This window comes from Leptopilina heterotoma, unplaced genomic scaffold, assembly GCF_015476425.1.
Source record: "Leptopilina heterotoma isolate Lh14 unplaced genomic scaffold, ASM1547642v1 Lhet_61, whole genome shotgun sequence".
Classification (NCBI taxonomy): Eukaryota; Metazoa; Arthropoda; class Insecta; order Hymenoptera; family Figitidae; genus Leptopilina; species Leptopilina heterotoma.
In genome coordinates, this window is record NW_025111142.1 from 548729 (window position 1) to 574279 (window position 25551).

A 25551-nucleotide genomic window follows, 5' to 3' on the forward strand; every position below is an offset into this window, starting at 1 on the left:
TTAATAATTTCTAAGAAACAAAAGAGAGAGAAATAAAAAGTTTTTCACTCATTTCAACTCATTTTACAGTCATTTATTTGTAAACACAATTTTAAAAACCAAAGTTTGAGTTCAACAGAGGTAAAAAGTCATAAAAAAATGTAAATAATTTATTTTAAAGAAAATATCGACAATCGTCCTTATTAATTGACACGAGACACGAGACAAAACGTTAATGATTTATTAATTATTAATTAATTAATACTGTAAAAAGTTCAAATGCCTCATAATTCCGTCTACAGGATTTTGACACAGAAGAGAAAAATCAAAATATTATACGAAATTTGGAAAAGGAAGTTTTAGTTTCATTGTTTTTTTAAAAAGGTAAAAAAGATGGTATTTCTTATTTTTAACATTTTTTTATAAAAGTTGGTTTACAGCAATTCTGAAATATTTATCGATTTTCACAAAACTAATAATATTGAATATAATTATGAATTTTGATAGTTTTATAATCAAAATAAGGATCAAAAGTGATTGGACATGTTGACAAAGCTATGTAACCTTCAATTTTACATTTTTCAGCGAATATAATATAGAAATTTATATTTATTCATTTAATATAAATGTTTTTTTTTAAATTATCGCATTTCAAATACCTTTTGTTAACTAAATATACGTAAATTTTATAACTTTCTGTAATAATTTACTATAATCTGAAAGTAGAAAATAAAAGGACAAAATTATTATCTTCTCTCAAAGTATATAGTAAATTTAGAGAAAATTGTAAAATTGCATTAAAAGTATTAATTTTACAAAAGAAATTTTTTAAGGGGTGAGTTCGACTTCATTTTTAACTGTAAATCGTCCATAAAATTATATTTATTAATAGTAATTTGTTAAAGAGGAAATCAATGGTCTGAAAATCTTCTCTGTATCTTTTTTGTATTTTTATTTTTCTTATTAAAAATTCATAGATTTTAAAATCCATTCGTATTTTTCGAGAAAATATGATTTTGTATCTACAAAAAAAATTAATTTTCACAATTTTTTAAAGCATTTTTTTTTATAATAAAAACATTGTCTTTAAGTTGAAAACGCTAAAAAATACGATATTTAAAAAATTTAAAAAATTTAAATCTATTTTCAAATTATAATTTTTATATTTTTTATTTTTAAAAATTATAATTTTAAATTAATTAGAAAAATAAACAAGTGAATTTACATAATATTATACAAAAATTAAATAACTGATAATTTTTAGCATTTTTAACAAAACTATTTTGTTAAAAAAAAAATGCTTCAAAAATTGTAAAAATTAATTTTTTCATTCGGCAACTTTTTTTTTTTTTTGTAAATATAAATAAACATATTTTCTACGAATGGATTTTAAAATCTATCAATTTTGAAGAAAAATAAAAACCCAAAAATAAGCAGAATATTATTATTTATTTATTAATTTATTTACATAAGTTGACGGGACAAAGTTCGACAATTTTTTTTTCTTATTTAAAACTTAGAATTTTTAATAATTATTATCTTGTAAATTTTCAGATTAATTCACTTGACTTTTAATTGGTTTTATAATAATGGAAAGGCCTGGGACAAATGCCTCTGAACATGTATTAAATAATAAAACACACGAAAATGAATGTGTGATATTTTCTGATTCTACAAATAAACGAAAAGGAAATGATAAATCAGTAGATTGCGAAAATAAAAAAAAATGTAAGTATTAGTTTTCTTTCTCTTCATTTTTTTTGCTTATTATTTAACTTAACATTTAACTATTTAATTTATTTAACATTTAACCATTTAATTTAATTTAAGTTAACTATTTGATTTAATTTAATTTAACATTTAACTATTTAATTTATTTAACATTTAACTATTTAATTTAATTTAACATTTAACTATTTAATTTAATTTAACATTTAACTATTTAATTTATTTAACATTTAACTAATTTAATTTAATTTAACATTCAACTATTTAATTTATTTAACATTTAACTATTTAATTTAATTTAACAGTTAACTATTTAATTTAATTTAACATTTAACTATTTAATTTAACTTAACATTTAACTATTAGATTTAATTTAACATTTAACTATTTAATTTATATAACAATTTTTAATTATTTAACATTATTATTTAATTAATTTACTGAATAGATAATGTTTTTATTTATTATCCTTCATTATTGAATTATTTTACTAAATATAGAAAATATTTTTATTTCTTCATCTGCTTTGCTTAATTACTTTACTAAATGAAAAATATTTTTAATGTTCTCAGGTCTAGCAAGATCGTCAAGCACTACATCAAACAATATCACGAATCACTTGAAAGAAAATTGGAAATATGAACAAAAAATCTGTTCAGAAGGATTCGAGAATTTTTGTGAAATTTGCCGATATAAATACGAAAATACCTGTCCAAATCGATTAATATCTTTTATGTATCAATTGGAATTATCCGTTCTATGCTTGCACAGGAAATATTCCTTTAAAAAATCATCAGAATCAGTGATATTTCGCAATTCCGTGAATGGTCAATTTAACAATATTGTCCTATGCTTCGAGGGTGATAATTTTTGCATAAAAGTACAACACGTCGACACATTTTATTCACCGAAAAGTCTAAATTTCAATTCATTTTTCTCGTCGATAAGTGGAAATTTTACACTTTCGAATTATTTGAATGAATTTGCCGCTGAATTGATATGTTATTCAGATTGTGTTACAGATGCGCCGAAATATTTGATAATCTACACGAATTCAGCGTTGGATATAGTGAATGGAAAATTTTTCAATAAACCACAACCTGAATTTTGTCACGTGAATGCGAAGACACAGAAGGATTTGTTTAATTTATTCAAGAGAGATGGTGAATTTTATCAATTTTCGAATGAGAGGGAAACTCGGGAGTATTTGAACGTTGCGGTGAAATTCACAAGGGATATTGTTGAGCAGATGGGGATAAATGGATTTTTGGTGGAGGAGGTGAGAAGTGCTTTTTTTGATCGATTAATATTTGCTGTCAATCAACCGAGTATTGAGGAATTGATCGATATGGTTCGTAAAGAAGTTCTTGAGAGGAATGAAGACTTTTTGAAATTACGGAACGAAGTTATGAGACAATTGACAATGGAGGATTGTGAGAAGGAATTTTTACAGTCAACTTTGTATAGTTTTAATCTCCTGATGTATTGTCTTCACAATTTATATTTGAACAAGATTTTTAGTATTAAATACGAGGAGAGGAATGAGACTCAAAATATTCGGATAGACAATTTTTTCTTTCTCAAGGCACTCGAGTTCGATATCAGTAAATTATCGCCCGAAGAATTCATCAAGCAGAGGGAAATATTTTCCGTAAATTCCCATTTTTTGACATTCCTTCAAGAGTTAAATTGTGATCGAAATCACGAATTTCCCGACGGATTTCTTGTCGTCTACACAAATGTGAGTTTGTCCCTTCTTGAGGAATTGATTCTAGGCAATCGTTTGACAACAAAAGGAGAGGACGCAAAGTACAGACCGAAATTTACCAGAATTAACGCCGAGGAAAAAAGATTCCGAACTTTGCGACAATTCGTTAAAGAAAACTATTTGTATCAATTCTCAGAGGGTGAGACGAGGAAAAAATTGCTCGATCTTCTGAACATAACTCAATGTTCGAAAAAAATTACCATTCAAATCAAGAATTTATTCCTGGATAAAATCGTCTTCGCCGTAAATCAACACACATCGGAGGAATTGTACAAAAAACTCGCGAACGAAATCTCTGATTCAAAAGTCTTCTACAATTGTCAGGATCTTTGTAAAATTGGACTTCGTTCTCTAAAGTCGCACGAATCCACTCCAATGACTCGCGAACTGATAAAAACACTGCTCTTCGATCTGAGAAACAATGAAAAATCGGAGAATATTTTTGCTAATTTCTTTCAGAAGGAAATCGATCTTGCGAAACAGGTCCTTCGACCCGATTTGCCCGAATTCGGTCAATTCGTCGATTTTTTGATTAAAGGCAAGGGGAAGGAGTGTTTGGCAACAATGCGGAAAAATGGGATCGAAATACCCGCTTTCTTCACTATTATCCAAGGATCGGAACCTTGGGAAGTGGAAAATGTTTTTTTGGATTTGTACAAATTGTCAATTGACGCGAGAGGGGAAAAAAGTGATGTTTTTAAGTTTTTCGAAATGAACGGATTCTCGATGAATTGTCTATCGAAAATGTTGAGCGCCGCCGGTTCTAGGGGCGCGACAACTCTTTACGATCTATACCAACAATTCTCGAATAATACGAATTTACGAACTTTGATGACACATGGAATGAAACCATCAAGAATAGTGACATTCTTCGACAGAACAGGCGCCGATTGTTGCGAAAACATTAAAGAATTCTACACCTTTTGGTTCGATGACAAGAGTTCAAAGAAGATGACTTTGAAGAATTTGGAGACGAACGGAATTCGTTTGTCGACCCTCAGTAATATTTTACAAAAATCAGGGAACTATTACAAAAAATTGTATCATTGTTGGTTCGACAAGGGGGGCGAGAAAACGGTTCGTTTGAAGAATTTAGAAAAAATCGGCGTCCCACTGAGCAAAGTTTGCGCCGTCTTGAGGAATTCGGGACAAAATGCTTCTGACGCCTTTCGAAGGTTGTACGATCTTTTCTTCGAGCGTTGTGGAAGGAAAACTCGTTATCTAAAAATACTCGAGAAGGAGAAAGTGAACGCTCTGATGATTTTGGATATTCTCCCAAAAACCGGTATTGAGGTGGAGAAAATTTTTCTCAAACTCTTCGGTCTTTGGTTTGAGAGAACAGGCGAGAGGACCGCATCCTTGAAAATTCTTCTAGCGAATGGTAAAAATTTGCCCCATATTTGTCGATTTTTGTCCGGCTCCGGTGTCAATTCGATCGAGAAGTTTCAATATTTGCTGAAAACAGTGAAACCAAAGGTGAATCTGACGGTGAAGAAAGAGAAGATAAAAATGGAATTCAGTGATCGTGAAAGTGGAAGTTTGACGGAAGAGGAAATTAAGAAAGAAACGATAAATTTGGTCGTTGACGATCAACCAGCTCGGGGAATTATCGAATCGAAAGTTATTTCTGACCAAGAAGTGAAGAAAGAAGTCGAAACCGAAGAAACGCTGAAGAAACTTGTTGGCAGGGAAATAAAACTCGAAACTGTATTAAATCGAAGCAGTCAACTTGTCAAGGAAATGAATCCCGAGTTATTAAATCAAACCAAGAAATTTGTTTCCAAAGAACTTGACAAAATCGAAAAAGTGCAAATAAATTCCAAATCGACTACTAATTGCACTTCAGTTTCGGATTCCTTCCAAGTTGAGTCATTTTCAAGAATTATCTTCGACCCAATTAGTTTGGAATACAAAACCTTGTTTGAATTCTTGCTTCAAAATTTGAAAAGCCATTTTGGAATTCTGGGAATTCTTCAAAACGAGAACATAACCTACAAACAAGTAGCGAACGTTTTGAAAGGTTGTGAAACCGCGACTGAAGTAATAAAAACCCTCAACGAATTGTATTCCTTCTGGTTCGACAATAACGGCGAAATGAAACCTTGCCTACGGATTTTAGAAAATAATTCCATAAAATTATCGGAGATTGTAACAATTTTCAACGAATCGGGAATAAATGCAGTGGAAGCTTTTCAAAATCTCCATCGTCTTTGGTTTGACGCGGCAGGTGATAAAACTCGCTACCTAACCTCATTTGAAGAAAACGAAATAAGCGTCAAAACCATAAGCGCTGTTTTTAAAGCATCAGGCCGATTTGCTGCGGAAACAATTCAGGAATTCTACGATTTATTCTTCGATCCAATTGGTGGAAAATCGAGAAACCTGAGAATTCTTCAAGCCGAAAGGATCAATTTACAATCAATTTTTGCCATCCTAGAAAATACGGGTCCAAAAGCAAGCGGGACTTTTCGACAATTATTTAATGTTTGGTTCGATTTGAACAAGAAGAGCGAACGTCTAGTCGAATTGGAAGAAACCGGAATCGGTTTAAACATGATTGTAAAATTTCTCCAGAAAAAAGGACTGAATGCTATCGAAACTTTTGAGAGTTTGTATAAATTTATATTCGCAACGGAAAATAAGGAATGTTTCAAAAATTTAGAAAAAGAGATCCCTCTGAGTGCTGTATTCGAAATTATAACCGATTTCGACGTTCAGATGTTTAAAAAATTATACCAAGTTTGGTTCGACGGGAAAGGTGACAAAACACCAAGTCTTCAGCTACTGGAAAAAAATGGAGTAAATCTAAAAATTTTATCGACCACCCTCAAAGGTTCAGGCCTACAATCTTTTTACTTTTACGAAAAATTGAACATTTCCTTGTTCGATGAGAAGGGACAAAAGACGGAGAGAATGAAAAATATTGAAAGTGTCACCGAATTGAAATCAATGTTAGAAATGATAAGTGGAGCAAATGAGAGAATTAATGAAGCATTTGAGAGTTTGTACAAACTGTGGTTTGATGAGAAGGGAAAAAAATCGAATTGTCTTTTAATTTTGGAGAAGAAGAATATTGGTTTAGAGGAAGTTTCGGTTTTATTGAGTGGATCTGGAATTTTAGCTGTTGGTAAATTCAAAAAACTTTGCCTCATTGTTGGACACAATAATTTACCGAAAATTGAGTTAATTGAGAACTTTAAAAAATATTATCTAAACAAAAGTGTTTGATTATTTGTTATACTCAAAAGATAATGAGGAATTGATATTATTATTTCTATATTTTTATCTATAATTTTGTTAATATGTAGCGATAAAGTTTTAAGTTCGCTAAAAGGAAACGAAAAAAAGTCATTGTAAATGTTGTATTATATACAATAAATTATCTTAAATTATTGTTCATTTTTTTTGTTAATAAAAGATGAATATATTATTTGATATTAAATTTTATAATTCTATTTATTTATTTATTATATTTTAATTATCTTTATAATTATTTTTAAGGTTCATAATAGAAAATAAAATATAATCGAAATATTGTACAAAAAATACGTGAAATAAAATAAAACACACGAAATATTGTATAAAAAACGTAAAATAAAATAAAACAATCGAAATAATAAGATAAAAAAATCAGAATATTAAGCAATAGTAAAAAAACGAAAATAAAAATTAAAACACAATTAACGCAAAATAAAAATAGTAGGTACGTAAAACAAAAATAAAAATATACAACAAAATTTAATTGAAAGTTAATAAAAATAAAATTAATAAAAATAAATAGAAATAAATAGAAATAAAAAACAAAGATAAAAAACAAAAATTAATTAAAAGTTAAAAATTAATAAGAAAATAAATAATTTTCATTTTTTTTTTTAAATTTTTGAAAAAGTTCTCTGACAATAATTTTCAAATTGTTTTGTTTACAATTAAATTTTACGAAATTTCGATTATTCTGACATTCTTTAAATTAAATATATTAGAAATTAAAAACTTCAAGTAATTAAAAAAAAAATTTTATTAAACTTTTTGAAAAAAATTAATTCTACAGAATTCTTAATTAAAAAGTATGAAAAGTTCAAATTTTTCAATATTTTAATATTTAAAGCCTTTTGAAAATTCGAATTATTTCTAAAAATCCATTTCAATATTCAATTATAATCTAAAATTTTAACTGAAATTCATTTTTATGAAATGAAAATCAATATTTAATTAGAAAATTCTACGAGACTACAATTATTTAACTAGAAAATTGAATGTTTCTTAAAATTGAATTTTTATGAAGAATTTTATCAAAAAATTTTTAAAATAATTGAATTCTTTCGGCGAATTTAAAAAAATATAGGTATATTTTAATTTCGGAGAAAAATTTTATTATTTATAAAGATAGTTGAAATTTTGAAAAGAATTTTTGTAAATTTTTTAACATAAAAAATTTAAAATTCATTTCTGCGAAGAATTTTATTACTTTTGAAAATAATTGAATTCTTAAGACGAATTTTATTAAAATTTCTTTTTAAATAATTGAATTCTTTTGATAAATTTTAATAAACTTTTTTAAGAATAATTACACTTTTCGAAAAATTCGATTAAAAATTTTAAAAATAATTGAATTCTTAAAAAAGAATTTTATTATTTTTGAAAATAAGTGAATTCTTTAAAATAAATTTTATTATTTATGAAAATAATTGAATTATTACGAAGAGATTAATAAAAAGCTTATAAATAATAGAATTCCTGTCAAATTTTTATTATTTATAAAAATAATTAAATGTTCAATTTTTATTAAATTTTTTTTTAAATAATTGAATTCTTTCAGAAAATTTTATTAAAAATAGTAGATATGAAAAATCATTGAATTTAGGAGAATTTTTGAAAATAATTGAAATTTCGACAAAAATGTTATTAAAATTTTTTGAAAATAATTGAATTTTAGAAAAGAATTTTAAAAATAATTGAATTATGGTGAAGAATTTTATTATTTATAAAGGATAATTTAAATTCTGACTATAATTTTCTTAAATTTTTGAAAACAATTGAATTTCTGCGAAAAATTTTATTACTTTTTAAAATAATTGAATTTATTTTTAACTTTTCGAAAATTCAATTTTTTTAGTGTTTGTATAACCAAAATTTATCTATAAATCCATTATTTTTTAATAATTAATTAAATACATATTAAAAAATTTAATTTGAGAAGAATTTAAAATTTTTCAAAAAATTAGAAATTTTAAAGAACTTATTCTTTAAAATCATTAAAATTTTTAATTAAATTCATTCAAGATTGAAATTTTATAAAATTTATTTAATAAATTTCAGGAAATTTTTCTGGGTATCATTTATTACAAATTTTGTCACCAACCTTGGTGTCCTTTTCAAGTGTAATTCTGTTAAATAAACACATTTTGATCTTAAACATAACCTCAAAATTATAATCATTATACTATTAACATTAAAGATTACTACTCACCAAGATAAAATTTAAAATATTTAAGTAAAATTGAATTTTGAAGAATAAACACAATAACTTTAGAAAACAACAATTTCCCAGGATTTCTTTTATTTTATTTAGTTATTAGAAATAAAACATATGACAAATATGATAGAAAAAAATATAAATATTTATTATTCTTTTGTAAAATAAAAATACAAAACAAACTAAATTAAATCTTTCACTCTCTATACGGTCACTTTAGTAACAATTGGATCGTAATAGCTTCTCTCAAATTGCTCGAATAATTGATATTTCGGTAAATTACATTTAAGCGCCATGTTGCAAAGACTTTCAAATTTCTCAACAGCCTTATAACCTCTTCCATTTAATAACATTCCCACTTCCATCAAGTTAATTCCATTTTTCTCCAGAATTAGAAGAAAATTACTCTTTCTTCCTTGTGAGTCAAACCAGACTTTGTATAAATTAAAAAATGCCTCACACGTTCGTATATTTGCACCACTAACAATTTCCAACATTGTCTTCAATTCTATAACACTTTCAATATTCTTCATATTCTCCGTCTTTCTTCCCTCATCATCAAACAAAAAATTCATCAATTTTCTGAAAATATCAAAAGCCTGAGTACCCGTACCCCTTAAAACATTCGCCAAACACTTTAAATTAACTCCATTCTCTTCGAGAATCCGCAGACACTTTGTTTTATTTCCCTTGGAATCAAACCATTGACTGTATAAATCCAGAAAGCAATTCACATAAATTCCCGATCCGTACAATATTTCGAATATCTTCTTCATATCTAATTCATTTTCCAGGTCCTTTAAATAGTATTGCTTTTGATTTTCACTGACAAATACGAATTTGTACAAATTATCAAAAGCTTTGGGTGCATTTTCGCCCGTTTTGATCAAAACATCGGCTATCATTTTTAGGTTAATTCCACTTTTTTCAAAATTCAAGAGATGGGGTGTCTTACTTCCTACGGTGTCAAACCACCGATTGTAGAGAATTCGAAAAGTGGATTTCGTCCCCCGTCCGGCATTCTTGAGAATTTTTAACATCATCAATAGAGTTATATTCTCACATTCCAAAGTCGTCAATAATTCGGATTTCGATCCTTTGGAATCGAAGCAAAGTTCATAGAATTCTTTGATATATTCCGCAGCACTGGATCCTGATTCTTTGTAAATTTCCCTGAGGTATATTATTGTTACACCGTTCTCTTCGAATTTTGTCAAATAATGGGTTTTATTTCCGGCCAAATCAAACCAGAGGTTGTATAGATTTATAAAACCGCCAGCAGCTAATATTCCCGAACCAATGAGAATTGTGAGGAAATTTTCCAATTTCAAATTTTCACGTTTAATGTTACGTAGAGAATCTCTCATAGTGTCGTTTTCATCGAACCAGAAATTGTAAAGTTTGCTGAATACTTGAATGACATCGTTCGCCGTGAAACAACCGATGAAGACTTTCGATAAATGTTGAAGTGAAATTCGATTCTTTTGAAGGATTTGTAAATAATTTTCCCCCGGTCCTAAAATTAGGAAAGTACACAAAGTTTCAAATTCGGAGCTATTTTGATTTTTGAAGATCGACTTGGCGAAACTCGCTTCCTTGCGATGGGAGAGTATCAATTTTCGAATTGGAAATTGGGAATTCTGTTCGAGAAGAATATAAGGTTCTGGTGTTGTTGGAGTTTCGGAGATGAAACTCCTATTCAGTTCCTCGACGGATTTCACTTTTAGAGCTGTTTTGAATACTTTTTTCGAAGCATTGGTTTCTTCAGTGATGTCTTCTGGTGGTGCGGTTTCTTCACCGTTTACTAACAACAAGTCCTCTTGGTTCAATTTTGCTTCGATTGCCGCCTTCAGTTCTTTTAGCGCTGCGATTGTCTCCTCGTCGTCCTGGAGGCTGTCCAATTTTATCCCCAATTTCGCCATGAATTCCAGCTCCGATTTTGTATCTTCAAGTGGTTCGGTCTTAATTTCCGGTTCGGGCACCCCTTGCTCTCGATTTTCGATATTCGATTCTTTTTCCATATTTGCTTCCTCTAAAGATTCTGAAGTAATCGACAAGTTGTTAGTGACCTCAAACTCTAGATTTATGGCCGAATTCGGAGACTTCGAACCTTTCCGTTTTTTTCCCGAACTTACAACTTTGAGCAAAGATTCAAACTTTTCGATCGAATAAACACCGAATCCGGACAAACATCGGCAAATTTCGGGCAAACTTCTTCCCTTGCTGGTAAGAATTTTCAAGTGGCGGGTCCTTTCTCCTGATTCCTCAAACCAAAGATTGAAGAGTTTGCGAAAAACTTTGTCCACCTCAATACCGGTTTTTGCGAGAATATCAAAAATCATCAGAGCGTTCACTTTCTCCTTCTCGAGGGTTTTTAGATAACGAGTTTTTCTTCCACACCGCTCGAAGAAAAGATCGTACAACTTTCGAAAGGCTTCCAAAGAATTTCGTCCCGATTCTTCCAAAACAACGCAAACTTTGGTTAAAGGGACTTCGATTTTTTCCAAATTCTTTAAACGAACCTTTTGTTCACCGCCCGGGTCGAACCAACAATTGTACAAATCCAAAAAAACTTTTTCCTTTTCCTTAGGTTCCGATCCTTGAATAATTTTCCAGATGGTCGGGATTTCGATTCCATTTTTCCGCATTGTTGCCAAACACTTTTTTCCATTGCCGTTGATTAAAAAATCGACGAATTGCCGGAAATCGGTCGCATTCGGCTCGACGAATTTCCGGAATTCGGTCACATTCGGCTCGACGAATTGCCGGAATTCGGTCGCCGGCTCGACGAATTTCCGGAATTCGGTCACATTCGGCTCGACGATTTGCTTCGCGAATTCGATTTCCTTCTGAGGGAAATTAGTTTTTTCCTTGTTTTTCAAATCGAAAAGCAGTGTTTTCATCAGTGCTCGAGTTATTACCTTCGGGTCGTTTTTAGCAATCGAAGCAGCGAACTTTAGAGAACGAATTCCGATTTTAAAAAGATCTTCGCAGTCGTAAGGCACTTGTGAATCTTCCACATCATTCTCGAGCCGATTGTACAATTCTTCCGAAGTTTGTTGATTTAGGGCGAAGACGATTTTGTCCAGAAATAAACTCTTGATTCGATCTTCGCTCATTTTGCCAGCGGGGTTCTTTCCCTGAATTTCGAAACATTGTGGCAACTTCAGCAGGTCCTTGAGTGTTCTTCTTGTCTCCCCGTTCGAAAATTGGTAAAGATTCCCAGCCTCGAAGTACTGGTTTAGAAAACAATCATCTCCTACCTTTTTGGTGAATTTTGAATCCGTTTCCCCTGAAATCTTTCCTAGAATCAATTCACCGATTTCCTGGAGGTCTAAATTTGTGTAAATGACATAATATTCGAGATCTTCGTCCAATTCCCGAATAAATGATTCAAAGTACGTTTCTAGAGAAAATTTCTTCGACATTTCGAGAGTTTGATGTTTGATTAAAGAACGAAATTCGTTGGTAAATTCCACAACTTTTAGGTAGAGGAATTTACCCTTAAAATTAATCACGATACTTTCGTTTTTCTCTCTGAATTCGACACCGAAAATACTCTTATTCAAATACATGGCATGAAGACAGAACGTAAATAAATTAAATCTACAAAGAATCGAATCCTTCTCTTCCTCCGTTGTCAATTGTTTTATGACCTCGTTTCTGATTCGAAAACAATTTTCACCACTTTCTTCGACTTCGGTGCAAACCGCATGGAATAATTCTTCAACGTCCGGTTGATTAACGGCCAAAATTAATCTATCGAAGAAAGCGTCCCTCACCTCATCCACTGAGAAACCTTTCGATTTTTTTCCACTTAACTGTGTGATGATTTCATTTGTAAATTTCACCTTTCGTCTCAATTTTCTCCTCGTTTTTTCATTTTTAGCAAATCGGTAAAATTCGCCCAGACCAGTTTGATCAGTTTTACCAGCTTGGACAGTCTTCAATAATTCCAGTAAAACACCATCTCTATCGGAAGTGACACTGCAAAAATAATTTAAATTCCCCTCTTTCTTTGCTTCTTCGATTAATTTTGCATTTGTGTAGAAAATCAAATAATTCGGCGCATTGGAAGCGGGGACTGAGTTTTCGAGTAATTCGGAGGCGAATACGTTTAGATAATTTGTAAGAATGAAATTTCCATCTTCCGGTGGGAGAAATGAAGTGTAATTTAAATTCCTCTCTGGAGAATAAGAATCGATGTGTTGAATTTTTATGCAGAAGGTTTTTCCCTTAAAAGCGAGGACAATATTGTTGAATTGTCCGGCTATCAGGGAATTTCGGAATATCACCGATTTTGGAGAATTTGGAAATGCAGAAGTTCTCAGTAAACATAAAATTGATAATTCTAATTGATAGAGAAATTCCAGAGTGTTTGGAGGATTTTTTTGCTTAAATTTCCAATTTTCTTGCACGTTGCTCATTTCTGGATTATTTTGATGATCTGATGACGATTTTGAGGTATTTGTTGATGCTTCTGTCGATACTCTATTACCTACGGCAAAAATTTATGTTTAATAGTAATAATAATTTTTTAAATAAATTTAATAATAATAATAATAATAATAATAATAATAATAATAATAATAATAATAATAATAATAATAATAATAATAATAATAATAATAATAATAATAATAATAATAACAATATGTTTAATTATCTAGATTTAATAAATAATAAATAAATAATAAATAAAGTAAATAAATAGGAATATTAATAATAATAAAGTTAGTTGTTTGTTTTTTGTTTCATTTTTCTTTTCAAATATTTTCAATTGTAAAATTAATGTATTGAAAATTATCCAATTATTGCAAAGAATTTGTAAAATAACTGAATTCTCGGAAAGAATTTTATTAAAATTGTTAAAAATGCTAATTAAATTCTCTTGAAGAATTTCTTTGAATTTCTTTTTAAATTAATGGAGTTTCTTTAATAATTTTAATTGAAAATTTTGAAAGCAATTGAATTTTATGAAGAAGAATTTTATTAAAATTGAATTGAAAATAATTGAAATTCTTGCGAAGAATTTTCACAATTTTAAAAAATAATTAAATTGTTTCAAAGAATTGTATTAAAATTGTCAGGAATTAATTGAATTCCTGTGCAAAATTTTACAATTTACAAAAAATAATTGAATTCTTGTGAAGAATTTTACAAATTATGAAAATAATTGAATTTTTTTAAAAAAAATTTACAATTTTTCAAAAATAATTAAATTGTTTCACAGAATTTTATCTAAATTTTTGGGAAATAATTGAATTTCTGTGAAAAGATTTACAATTTCAAAAAATAATTGATTTGTTTCTAAGAATTTTATTAAAATTGAATTGAAAATAATTGAATTCCTGCGCAGAATTTTACAATTTATAAAAATAATTGAATTCTTGCGAAGAATTTTTTTCTATTTATAAAAATAAATTGAAATGTTTCAAGGAATTTACTAAAATTTTAAGAAATAATTAAATTTTTATGAAGAATTTTATAGAAATATTTAAAAATAATGAAATTTTTTTGAGAAATTCAATTATAGTTTTTTCGAAAATAATTGAATTTCTTTAAAGAATTTTATTAAAATTAAGTATATATTCAAAATAATTGAATTCATCACAAGAATTTTATTATTTTTTGAAAATAAATGAATTCTTTCAATTTTTTTTTACGAATATATTTAAAAATTGTATTGAAAGTAATTTAATTTTTATATATAGTATTTTTTTCAAATATTTCGAGAATAATTGAATTATTTTTTTAGAGAATTTTAAATTCTTGTTGAAATTGAATTTTATGGAAATTTTTGATAATAATTAAATTCTTTCGTGAAATTTTATTATAATTTTGTTAAAAATAATTGAATTTTTGAAAAAAATGTTTACTATTTATAAAAATAATTGAATTGTTTCGAAGAATTTATTAGAATTTTAGAAAATAATTGAATTTTATGAAAATATTTGAATTTTTCTGAGGAATTTTTATTAAAGTTTTTGAAAATATAAACAATAATAATTAATTTTGTACTTAATAAGAGAATTTTTTAAAATTTGATTATGAAATTGTTTTAAAATTTATATTTGAAAATAAAAAATTTTGTAATTTGCATAACAATAATAAGAGTTGATCCTCTTTGTGTATTTTCGTATTTGAAAAATTACAAAATAACCTCAAATTTTTTACTTCTTTTAGACCCTTTTTTCAGAGCGCGTCACATATAATTGTAATAATAAATCAATAAATAATTAATTAACAAAATAAAATAATGAATAAATAGTCATAATAAATTAATAAATAAATATAAGTAGATTTAAAAAATAAAAAAGTTTAAATTAAAAAAATCCAGTAAAAACAGTAGAAAATAGTAACGAGAGATTAATTCGACAATTGTATACTTACGTTTTCTTTTATTCTTGTAATTGTTTGATTCCTTTGTTCTTTTTCGTTTATTGGTCGATTCTACAATCATTATTTCATTATTTTCGAGGAGTCTGTCATTATTTGATACTCGTTCTGATGCGAGAAAATTATTTCTATTAGTATCCATTACAACTAAATCGATTATTTATCAAAATCTGAAATTGTTAACAAGAAAAACAATTATAATTTACGAAATAAAATTAGTTTTTTTTTTGAGTCGTGGGCAAGCATAATTTGTCATAAAATTCTCCTGCTCTTGTATTTCATTTGTCCAGATGAGAAAATTTTATTTTATTTTTACTTGTCAACGACTCATTTTTATAAACATAGAGTATATAAATATAGAAAGTAAAAGAACAATTGGATAATATAGGAGAAATTAATTTTAGGGAAAATTAAATTAAATGATTATAAAGAAACTAACAAATATTTACTATAATAACGCGGTCGAAATTCAACAAAAATAAACAATGGTTGCAAAGTGTTACAGCGTTGGGTAGTTGACAAATAACTTTGAAGAAGATTAACAGGGTTGGGGAGCTTAAGAAGAATCGGTATTTCTACCAGTAGCGCTGACGACACCTGAAGGTGAGTTCAGAATGGAATTTTTTGTGTCTGAAGTAAATTATTACAGAATAAATAATAATAAATAAATGTAACTCTCTGAAAAATGAAAATTAAAAAAGAACAGAGATGTATTTGTGTCCTTTTCTATCTCATTCATTATTCAAAATTCTTTGCAAAAATTTAATTAATATTTTCCTTCCGGTTTAGACAACCTTTTTGAAAAGTGGTGTGCCTTCCATAAGAATGTTTTAAGTCTATGGCGTATGATCCATAATTCCATAGCAACCATAGTAATATGTAAAATAATAATTAATAATAATGGTAGTAATAATAATAAATAAGCATTAAATAATATATTTTAATTATATTTATAATATAATTTTGTCATTAACCAACAGTGGAACAAAAAATGTTTTGAAAACTTGATTTTTTTATTTAACATAACCTCACTATTTCGAGTTTTTTCTGGCTTTGAAGCTTCATAATTAAATATTAATTATGTTTAAACTAAAGGTTTTTTTTAGAAATGTGTTGAGGAGTAAATTGTCGAAAGGTATAGAAACTGATTATATTTTGCAATGAGGAAATTAAAGTCATTTAATAACTACTGAAACCGCAGAGGGAATTCCTCCCTAGGTGTGTGACGGAGGGTTAATAAAGAATTGTAATAACAAAATAATAATAAATTGTAACAAATAATAACCGAATTGTAATAACAAATTTGTCTACTTCTTTTGACGAAAAATAAAAAATTTTCTTTTTATTACAAAGGAATGCAAAATTACATAAACAATTATTAGAAAAAATCACAAAATGTTTAATTATAAAAACTTAAATACAATTTTTATTTAATATTATGCGTAAATGACAAACAAAGTAAATTAAAAAAAGATTATTTAATGAAGGTTCTAATGAACCTTTTTAGGAACCTTTTTTCGGAGCGCGTCACATTTGTGTTCTTTGATATTGATTCCTTTTTGTTTTTCGTTTTATAGAAAAGTGTTCAATATAAATAATATAGAAATGTATAAAAATATTTATTTTCAAAGTGGTTTTTCAAAAACCGGATAACAAAATAATAAATCTTATAGTTAATAAATGCGTCGGTAGTTATCAAAAGTACCTACAAAAAAAAGTGAAAAAAAGTGGAGAATCAATAGAATTTATTCCACTTATACTAAAAAAATTATTTCTTTTTACTTTACGTTGCTTAAAGATTTAGTAATTTTTTTAAAATTTGCAATAACATCAAATCCTGATCCATAAAATTGACTTGAAAGATCCATTAAAGTAATATTATTTTTCTCCAAAATTAAAAGATGATTTGTTCTATTTCCTTTTTCATCAAACCAAAGTTTATATAACTTAACGAAAATTTTATACGTCTTACTTTTTGCTCCCATTATCATTTTAAACATTTCCCTTAATTCAATAACTTTTTCGATATTTTTCATTTCCTGCGTTTTCTTTCCTTCTTTATCGAGCAAAAAATTAATTAAATTATTAAAAATTTTAGGGGCGTTTCCAACTGTTCCTTTCAATAAACTTGATATTAAATCCAAAGTAACTCCACAATTTTCCAACATTAAAATACCAGTAGTTTTAGTTCCACTCGATTTGTACCAAAGTTTATATAATTTTTTTAAATGCACAGGATTAAAACAACGTCCACTTACAATGTAAAATAGTTTTCGTAAATTTACATCCTTTTCCAGTTTTCTTATATAGTATTGTTTAGATCCCTTTTTATCAAGTACAAAATAGTAAAGATGTTTGAAGACAGCTGGTGCATTTTGACCACTTTTAGCCAAAAGTTCCACAATTAGTGGCAAATCAATTTTTTCTTTCTCCAAATTCATGAGAAATTCGGTTTTCTTTCCTTGTGAATCAAACCAAAGTTTATATAGATTTTGAAAAATTTCTCTTGTTTCATTACCCGTAGCTTTTAGAATTCTAAACAGTTCTTGTAGATTAATTTTCTCTTTTTCGAGAATATTGAAACGTTCCGTTTTCTCACCGATTGAATCAAAGAAAATATCGTGGACCTCTTTAATATTTTCAGCAGCATTGACACCTGATTCCCTGAAAGTAGAACTAATGTTCGTTCCATTTATTCCATTTTTTTCGAAATTTGTCAAATAACGAGTTTTATTTCCCAATGAATCGAACAAAAGTTGATGTAAATTTTGAAAGGCTTCCACAGCATTAATTCCTGATCCATAGAGAATGATTATTATTTCAGATAATTGTACTTTTGCTCGACATAAAATTTCTAAGCATGTATTCATTTTGCCAGTTTCGTTAAACCAAAGTGTGTATAATTCTCTAAATACTTTAATGACTTCAAGTGGAGTTGTAATTCCTTTAAAAACTGATGCCAAATTATTCAAAAATATATTATTTGCCATAAGAACCTGAGAATATTCTTTCCCATCTTGTTTGGTTAGGAATTTTAAAAGTTGTCTATATTCTGAACTAGTTTCACCAAAATCAAATGATTTGACGAATTGATGTTTCCTCTTGAGTTCTAATCGTTCTGATTTCGGGAGAAAATAACCAATGTATTTTACATCTGTGATCAGAAGATCATCATTGCTTGACACTTCGGAATTATCGTCACTTTCATCTGGATCTGGATCTGGATCCGTATCTGAATCTAAAGTTGTTCTTTCTTCTTCTTTTTGTTTTGATTCTCTAGGTTCCTTTTTCGTAAAATCCATCAATATTGTATTCACCTCTTCTTCTCTCTTTTTGTCGATTTTTGGAATTTTTTCCACAACTTGTCCTTCTTCGCTAGTTTGCGTTGTTTGTACATTCCACTGACACAGTGGATCATAAGAATTAACGAGAATTTTAAACTTATCAACAGACTGAAGTCCTGCAGCACTTAAATGTTTGCAAGTTTTAAGAACATCGATTCCATTTGCTTCGAGAATTTTCAAATATTTAGTTTTTGTACCATCATCTAAAAACCAACGGACGTAGAGATCTTTAAATATTTCCAGAGCGTTGGATCCGGTTTTCTGTAAAATATCCACTATATCTGAAAAGTGTACATTCTCATCCAATAATGTCAAGGAATAGTGTGTTTTTAGTCCCGAATCATCGAACCAAATGCTGTACAATTTATCGAAAGCTTCGACAACATTTTTGCCGGTTCGTCTCAATACCATGCAGACTTGAACTAAAGTAACTCCTTCTTCTTCCAGTTTTTGCAAACGTGTAGTTTTCTTTCCACTTTCCTCAAACCAGAGTTCGTAGAATTTTTGAAAGCACCCTTCGCCTGATTTCGTTAAAATACTACAAATAGCTGATAAATGAATTCCGTTGTTCTCTAAATTTTTCAGACTTTGAGTTTTAGTTCCATTTGGATCGTACCAAAAATGATAAAATGCTTTCAATCGTCCCACACAATCGGCTCCTGAATTGTAAAAAACCATCGGTATTTGTGTTAATACCGCTTCAGTTTCCATCGATCGCATGTAATTTGTCGGATTTCCAAAATCATCGAACCAAAGATCGTGTAAATCTCGAAGTGTTTTAGGAGCTTCCGAACCAGAACCTCTTAGAATCATAGAAAAGAAGTTTATCGGAAGTCCCTTGCCTTCGAAATTTTTCAAAACATCAGTTTTCCCTCCTTCGGGATCGAAGCATATGTTGCAAAAATCAGTGAAAGTTTGTATGACCTCATGACTCTTTGCTCCCTCAATAACCTTCGACAAAGAGGAAATGCTCACGTCATTCTTTTTCAAAATGTCCAAGTACCACTTTCCATTACCCCTGATCAGAAAGTCTATAAATTGACCGAATTCCGGCAAATCCGCCGAGAGGACCCGTTTTGCGAATTCGATTTCAACATAATTGCCAACGCTCCGTTTTTTTTCTAACTCATCAGAAATTTTAATCATCAGTTCCTTTGTCAATGTCACATATTCATGCGACTGTAAATACGACAATGCGATTTTATCCAATTTCACAGTATCATAAGGCACTTGTGGCGTATTTTTAATATTCCCAATACTTTTGTACAATTCGTCACAAGTCGGTTGCTTGACAGCAAAGACAATACTCTCCAGAAATTCCCTCTTTAATTCAATTTCAAGCATTTCGGCAAAAGTTTTCTTTCTTCTATAATCGCCCACTTTGAGAAATGGTGATATTTCCGGTTGATACCAATATTTTGTCTCACCTAATGTAAATTTGAATAAATTGTTAAAATTCAAATGCTTGAGTGTTGAGTATCGTTCATCGTCGTTATCTATCTCGGTGAATTGTGGACCATCTGTAGGATCATATTTCAGGAGATCGAAATTATTTCCTATTATCAATTCCCTAAGTAGGGGACAACCGACATTTGTGTAAATAACATAATAGTTGGTGCTTTTGAATTCCATTTTGAGATAGTTGTCAAAATAAGCGTCAATGGAAAAAATATCCCGTTGTTTGGCTAATTCTTGAAGCGTAAATCTGGAGAGATCAATTTCAAGTGCTTTGATTTGTAGACTTTTGGAATTAATCTCAATTCTGATGGTGTGTGATTGAAAGTTCTCTTCGAATCGAATAGAGTGGATATTTTCATCAAGAAACATTGAGTGAGTGCAGAAGATGAATAAATTGTAACTGTACAGCATTGATCTTAGATATTCGCAACCAACTATGTTTTCTTCTTCTCCTTCTTCTAACAATTGAGCAAGTACGATTTTTGAAAAATCGTCACTCTTCAATTCCCGTCGAAGAGTATCGTCACTTTTCTTCAATTCCCGTCGAAACGTATCGCTAATTTCTGATATTTTCGCTTGATTCACGGCGAGGATTAATCTATCGAAAAAAGCCCTTCTTACTTCTTCTGGAGATAAACCTTTCTTCTTCATTTTACTTCTAATTTGCAGATTGAACGTCACCATATCCGCCAGGAACTCCCTCGTCTCCTCATCATCGGAGAATCGATAAAATTTACCATTACTTTTAAAGAACTGATGTAAATTTTTATCAGTCTCTGGATTTACGACACTTAATTGTGGTATGAAAATATTTTCCGTTTGTTTGAATTTTCTATTTTTGGTTATATCTAAATCCCCATTCGTGAAGATAATTAAATATTTCGGCGCTGAAGAAATAGAATCTGAATAATTGAGTAATTCGGCTGCAAATTCGTTAAGGTATTTTCTAATATTAAATTTTCCCTCAATTGAAGAGAAGAGGGAATTGTAATCAAGACACTTTTGTGAATAATGAGTATCGACATATTGTACCTTGATGCAAAAGTTTTCTTCATTAAAATGTAGAACAATATTGTTAAACTGACCGTCTAGGGAATTTTGAAATATAGGCTTTGAAGAATTTTTAGATACGGATGTCCTGAGTAAAGATAATGCGGATAATTCTAATTGATACAAAAGACTTAATAAGCGATGAGGATGAGTATACTCGAATTGCTTCGGTGGACAATTGGCATCTTTTTTCTTAATTTCCAATTTTTTTCCATCGTCGGCAGCTTGAGTTGAGGACTGAAGTTTGTCTGGTGACGCTTTGCAAACATCTGCAACTGTGGCAAAAAATTTTTTTTCTCTATTATATTTCACATCAAAATCGTTACTATTTGTGACGCAGTGACGCAGTGAAGAAAAGGTAGCAAAGCAGCAAAAAATTATGTTTTATCTTTGTAATTTAGTAAAATGAACAATAATTTTTATTAGATGTTTGAGACTTGAAGACTTGAGTATAATTAGTTTTCATTAACTATTAATCCTCTTTTTTACACTTTACTTTGAATATTACAAACATAACCTATAATTTTTTTGCTCAGATATCTTTCTTCAGTGAGTCACATTTTCAGAAAATTTCGATGACAATATACATAGTAAATTCTAAATTGTACGATATACTTTTGGAGAATTTTAGAGAAATTACAATTTACAAATTGCAGATATTCAATTATTTTCAAAAATTAATCAAATTCTTCGCAAAAATTCAATTATTATGTTCAAAATTTTTTTTAAATTCTCGTCAAAATTTCAATTATCTTTAGAAATAATTAAAATTCTTCTCTGAAATTCAATTATTTTCAAAAAATTTTAATAAAATTCTTGGGGAAATTTTAATTATTTTCAAAAATTTTCTTCAATTCAATGATTTTTTAATAAAAATTTCCAAAAGAATTCAATTATTTAAAAAAAAAAAAATCTAATAAAATTCTACGCAAATCTTTAATTATTTTAAAAAAATAATAAAAATTTCACATGAATTCAATTATTTACAAAAATTTTTTTTATAAATTTCTTCTCAATCATTCAATTATTTTCATAAATAATAAAATTTTTTACTGTGATTCAATTATTTTCGTAAATAAGAAAATTTTTCACAGATAATTTATGAAAATAATTGAATGATTGCGCGAAAAATTTTATCAAAATGTTTAAAAAGAATTCTTTTGCGAAAAAGCGAGAAAATTGCGAAAAATTTTATTTTAAATTTTTTAAAAAGAATTCTTTTTAAACATTTTAATAAAATTTTTCGCAATCATTCAATTATTTTCATAAATATAATAAAATTTTTTTACAGGGATTCAATATTATTTTCGTAAATAACAAAATTTTTCACAGAAATTCAATTTTTTTTAAAAAAAACATTTTAATTTAATTTTTTGCAATAATTTAATTATTTTCATAAATAATACAATACTTCTCAAAAAATTAATTATTTTCGAAAATTTTAATAAACTTCTTTGCAACTATGTATTCAATTTTTTTTTTTATAAATCATAAAATTCCTCAGCAGAATTTCAATTATTTTTAATAAAAATTTGCACGAATTGCTCAAAAAAAAAAAAATGTAATTTATTCTTAAAAATTTTATTTCAATTCCTCGAAAAAATAAATTATTAAAAAAAATTTTTTTTGTTAAATTCTTTGGAAGAATATAATTATTTTTTATTTACAAAAAAACATTAGAATTTATCACAGAAATTCAATTATTTACATAAATAATTGCAGAATTTCAATTATTTTTAATATAATTTTAATCGAATTCCGAGAAAAATGTAATTATTCTTAAGAATGTTATTAAAATTAGTCAAAAGAATTCAATTATTTAAAAATTTATTGATAAAATTCTTTATGAGAATTTAATTTTAAGCAATTAATCAATAATCGTTTTTTTGTATTTAATAAAAAAAAATAATTGAATTCTAGTAGAATTTTCTGATAAAAATTGATTTTAAAATGGATTTCAGTTAAAATTTTAGATTATAATTCAATATTAAAAGTATTTGAACGTAAATTTTTAGAAATAGTTGAATTTTAAAAAGGTTTCAAATTAAATTTTTTGAAAATTTGAATTTTTCATTCTTTTACTGCTTTTAACTAACAAATTCTTGGAATTAATTTTTCAGAGAAAGTTTAATTGTGGATTTTTGTTTAAATTATTTGAAATTTTTATTTTCTATTATATATTTAATTGAAAAATTTATGAATAATTGAAATTTTGTAAAATTGAATCATAAACAAATGAATTAAAATTTCTTATTAAAAAACAAATGAATTTGAAAATTCTCAAAGATCTTTTTCAACAATTATTAAAAATAATGCATTGCTGGAAGAATTTTAGTCAAAAAAAGGAAAAAAAAGTTTAAATTTTTGGAAAAGTTAGAAATTATTTCAGAAATTCAATTATTTTTTATTTTCAAGAGGAATAATATATAATAAACTTCTTAGAGATTCAATTATTTTTATTAATAATCAAACTTATCTTAGAATTTCAATTATTTTATTTATTTTTAATACAATTTTCATCAAATTTCTCGAAAAATGAAATTATTCTCAAAAATTTTATTAAAATTCGTCGAAAGAATTCAATTATTTAAAAATTTGTTGATGAAATAATTCTTTATGGGAATTGAATTTCAAGAAACATTCAATTATTTAATAAATTATTTATTTGCATTTTATTTGTATTTAAATAATTGAATTCTAGTAGAATTTTCTAATAAAAATTGATTTTCATTTCATAAAAATGAATTTTAGTTAAAATTTTAGATTGTAATTCAATATTAAAAGAAATATAGCGTCAATTTTTAGAAATAATTGAATTTTGAAATTAATTTTTTTTGAAAAAGTTTAATTGAATTTTTTTAAATATTATTTTAAGTTTTTATTTTCTATTAAATATGTAATTGAAGAATTTACGAATAATTAAAATTTTGTAAAATTGAAAAAATAAAAAAAAATAAATAAATAAATTAATTAATTTGAAAATTGTCAAAGAACTTTTGCGAAATTATTAAAAATAATCGATTTAAAGAAGAATTTTAGTAAACGTAATAAATAAATAATAATAGTAATAAAAAAGTTATTTAATAATACGTACATGTTTTACTGGGAGAATCAATTGATTTCTTCATTAGGCCTTTTGTTTATCAGACTCTTCAATTTTTATGACTTTTTTTTTTGTTCGACTCCTTATTTTTATTGTTCGAATTGTTGAATAGTATACTATTAATATTCATTAAGTTGAGTGAAACTGAAACAAATGGAATTATGAAATATTAATACATGTAAAATTGACGTACCTTTTAATATTTAGTGGTTTATAATATTTTAAAGTTCATTTATGCTTCTCCTTCTCCTTTACCGCTTTTACTTCAGTTTTAAGGTTATGTTAGCCGGCGAACATAATTTTAAAAACAGATCTCTTGTTTTTGGACTCTAATTGACTCTAATAAAAACTTTATTACTAAAACAAAATCACTAATACGATTAATTTCAGTTTTAAATAATAATAATAATAATGAATTTTTAATTTAGATTTTATGTTAAATATATATTTTCATTTATATATAAATACATATTTTACCTTTTTCTCAGTTGGGCAAAAACATTTTTCCTTAACTCGCACTTATGAACTCTCTATGACAATAGAGATAAGTAGATAATATTCATGAATATCACAGTGCACTCACAAACATATAACTGATTTTCCTTCTAATTGTATATTTTATTTTTTAAGATTAAAATATTTTCTGGACATATTCTCCAGATTTGATTTTAATGTAATTGTTAACCTGTATTTTAGAAAAAGAGTAATTTTTCAATCTATTAATACATTCATCAATATTCTAAAATACTCGAATATTCTTCTATTAATAATAATATAAAATAGCCACTATGTTTTCATTTCAAAAATTTATCAACTATTTATAGATCATTATTTTATTTTGATGTAAAATTCTTATAATAGAAATTGAAAAATTTAATAAGACAAAAAGTGTTGATTTTAAAATAAAAAGTTATGAAAATATTATTATAAAAGAATAATTATGTTTAAATTTGTTTATGTAACTTACAAAATTTATGAATTAATGTCCTAATTGTTGAACGAAACGTGTTTTGAATAAAAATAACAATAACATAACCTGAGTTTCAATGGCACATGACACTTCTGAACTCTGAAGTAATTCATAATATAAGGGTACGATCACATCGTGAGTGTAGACTTTTTCCGACTTATTTTCAAAAATTGCGACTTTTTCATCTTTCCTTCCAACAAAATTGCAAATTTTGAAAATAATTGAATAAAGTATCAAACATTTTAATGAAAAATCTTTAAAAGTAAATTTAAAAATAAA

General features: G+C 27.1%; 3 protein-coding genes across 4 annotated transcripts; 1 reads left to right on the forward strand and 2 right to left on the reverse strand.

Moving 5' to 3' along the window:
• The first annotated feature begins 34 nt into the window (after positions 1–34).
• Positions 35–6917, forward strand: LOC122509641. The gene is made up of 3 exons (XM_043623841.1): positions 35–363; positions 1534–1707; positions 2280–6917. The coding sequence occupies exons 2-3, from the start codon at positions 1569–1571 to the stop codon at positions 6701–6703; spliced, it is 4563 nt and encodes a 1520-aa protein (XP_043479776.1). The 5' UTR covers positions 35–363; positions 1534–1568; the 3' UTR covers positions 6704–6917.
• A 2159-nt stretch (positions 6918–9076) lies between these two features.
• LOC122509648 lies at positions 9077–15872 on the reverse strand. 2 transcript variants are annotated; one of them, XM_043623851.1, is made up of 3 exons: positions 15797–15872; positions 15342–15517; positions 9077–13446 (listed from the first exon to the last, which is right to left on the reverse strand). In XM_043623851.1, the coding sequence occupies exons 2-3, from the start codon at positions 15487–15489 to the stop codon at positions 9152–9154; spliced, it is 4443 nt and encodes a 1480-aa protein (XP_043479786.1). In that variant the 5' UTR covers positions 15490–15517; positions 15797–15872; the 3' UTR covers positions 9077–9151. The 2 variants fall into 2 exon arrangements, with proteins under 2 accessions (XP_043479786.1, XP_043479785.1); XM_043623850.1 differs by having other exon boundaries at positions 15787–15861.
• An 853-nt stretch (positions 15873–16725) lies between these two features.
• LOC122509635 lies at positions 16726–25370 on the reverse strand. The gene is made up of 4 exons (XM_043623834.1): positions 25270–25370; positions 24780–24987; positions 24294–24446; positions 16726–21474 (listed from the first exon to the last, which is right to left on the reverse strand). The coding sequence occupies exons 3-4, from the start codon at positions 24325–24327 to the stop codon at positions 17126–17128; spliced, it is 4383 nt and encodes a 1460-aa protein (XP_043479769.1). The 5' UTR covers positions 24328–24446; positions 24780–24987; positions 25270–25370; the 3' UTR covers positions 16726–17125.
• Between the last annotated feature and the right edge of the window lie 181 nt (positions 25371–25551).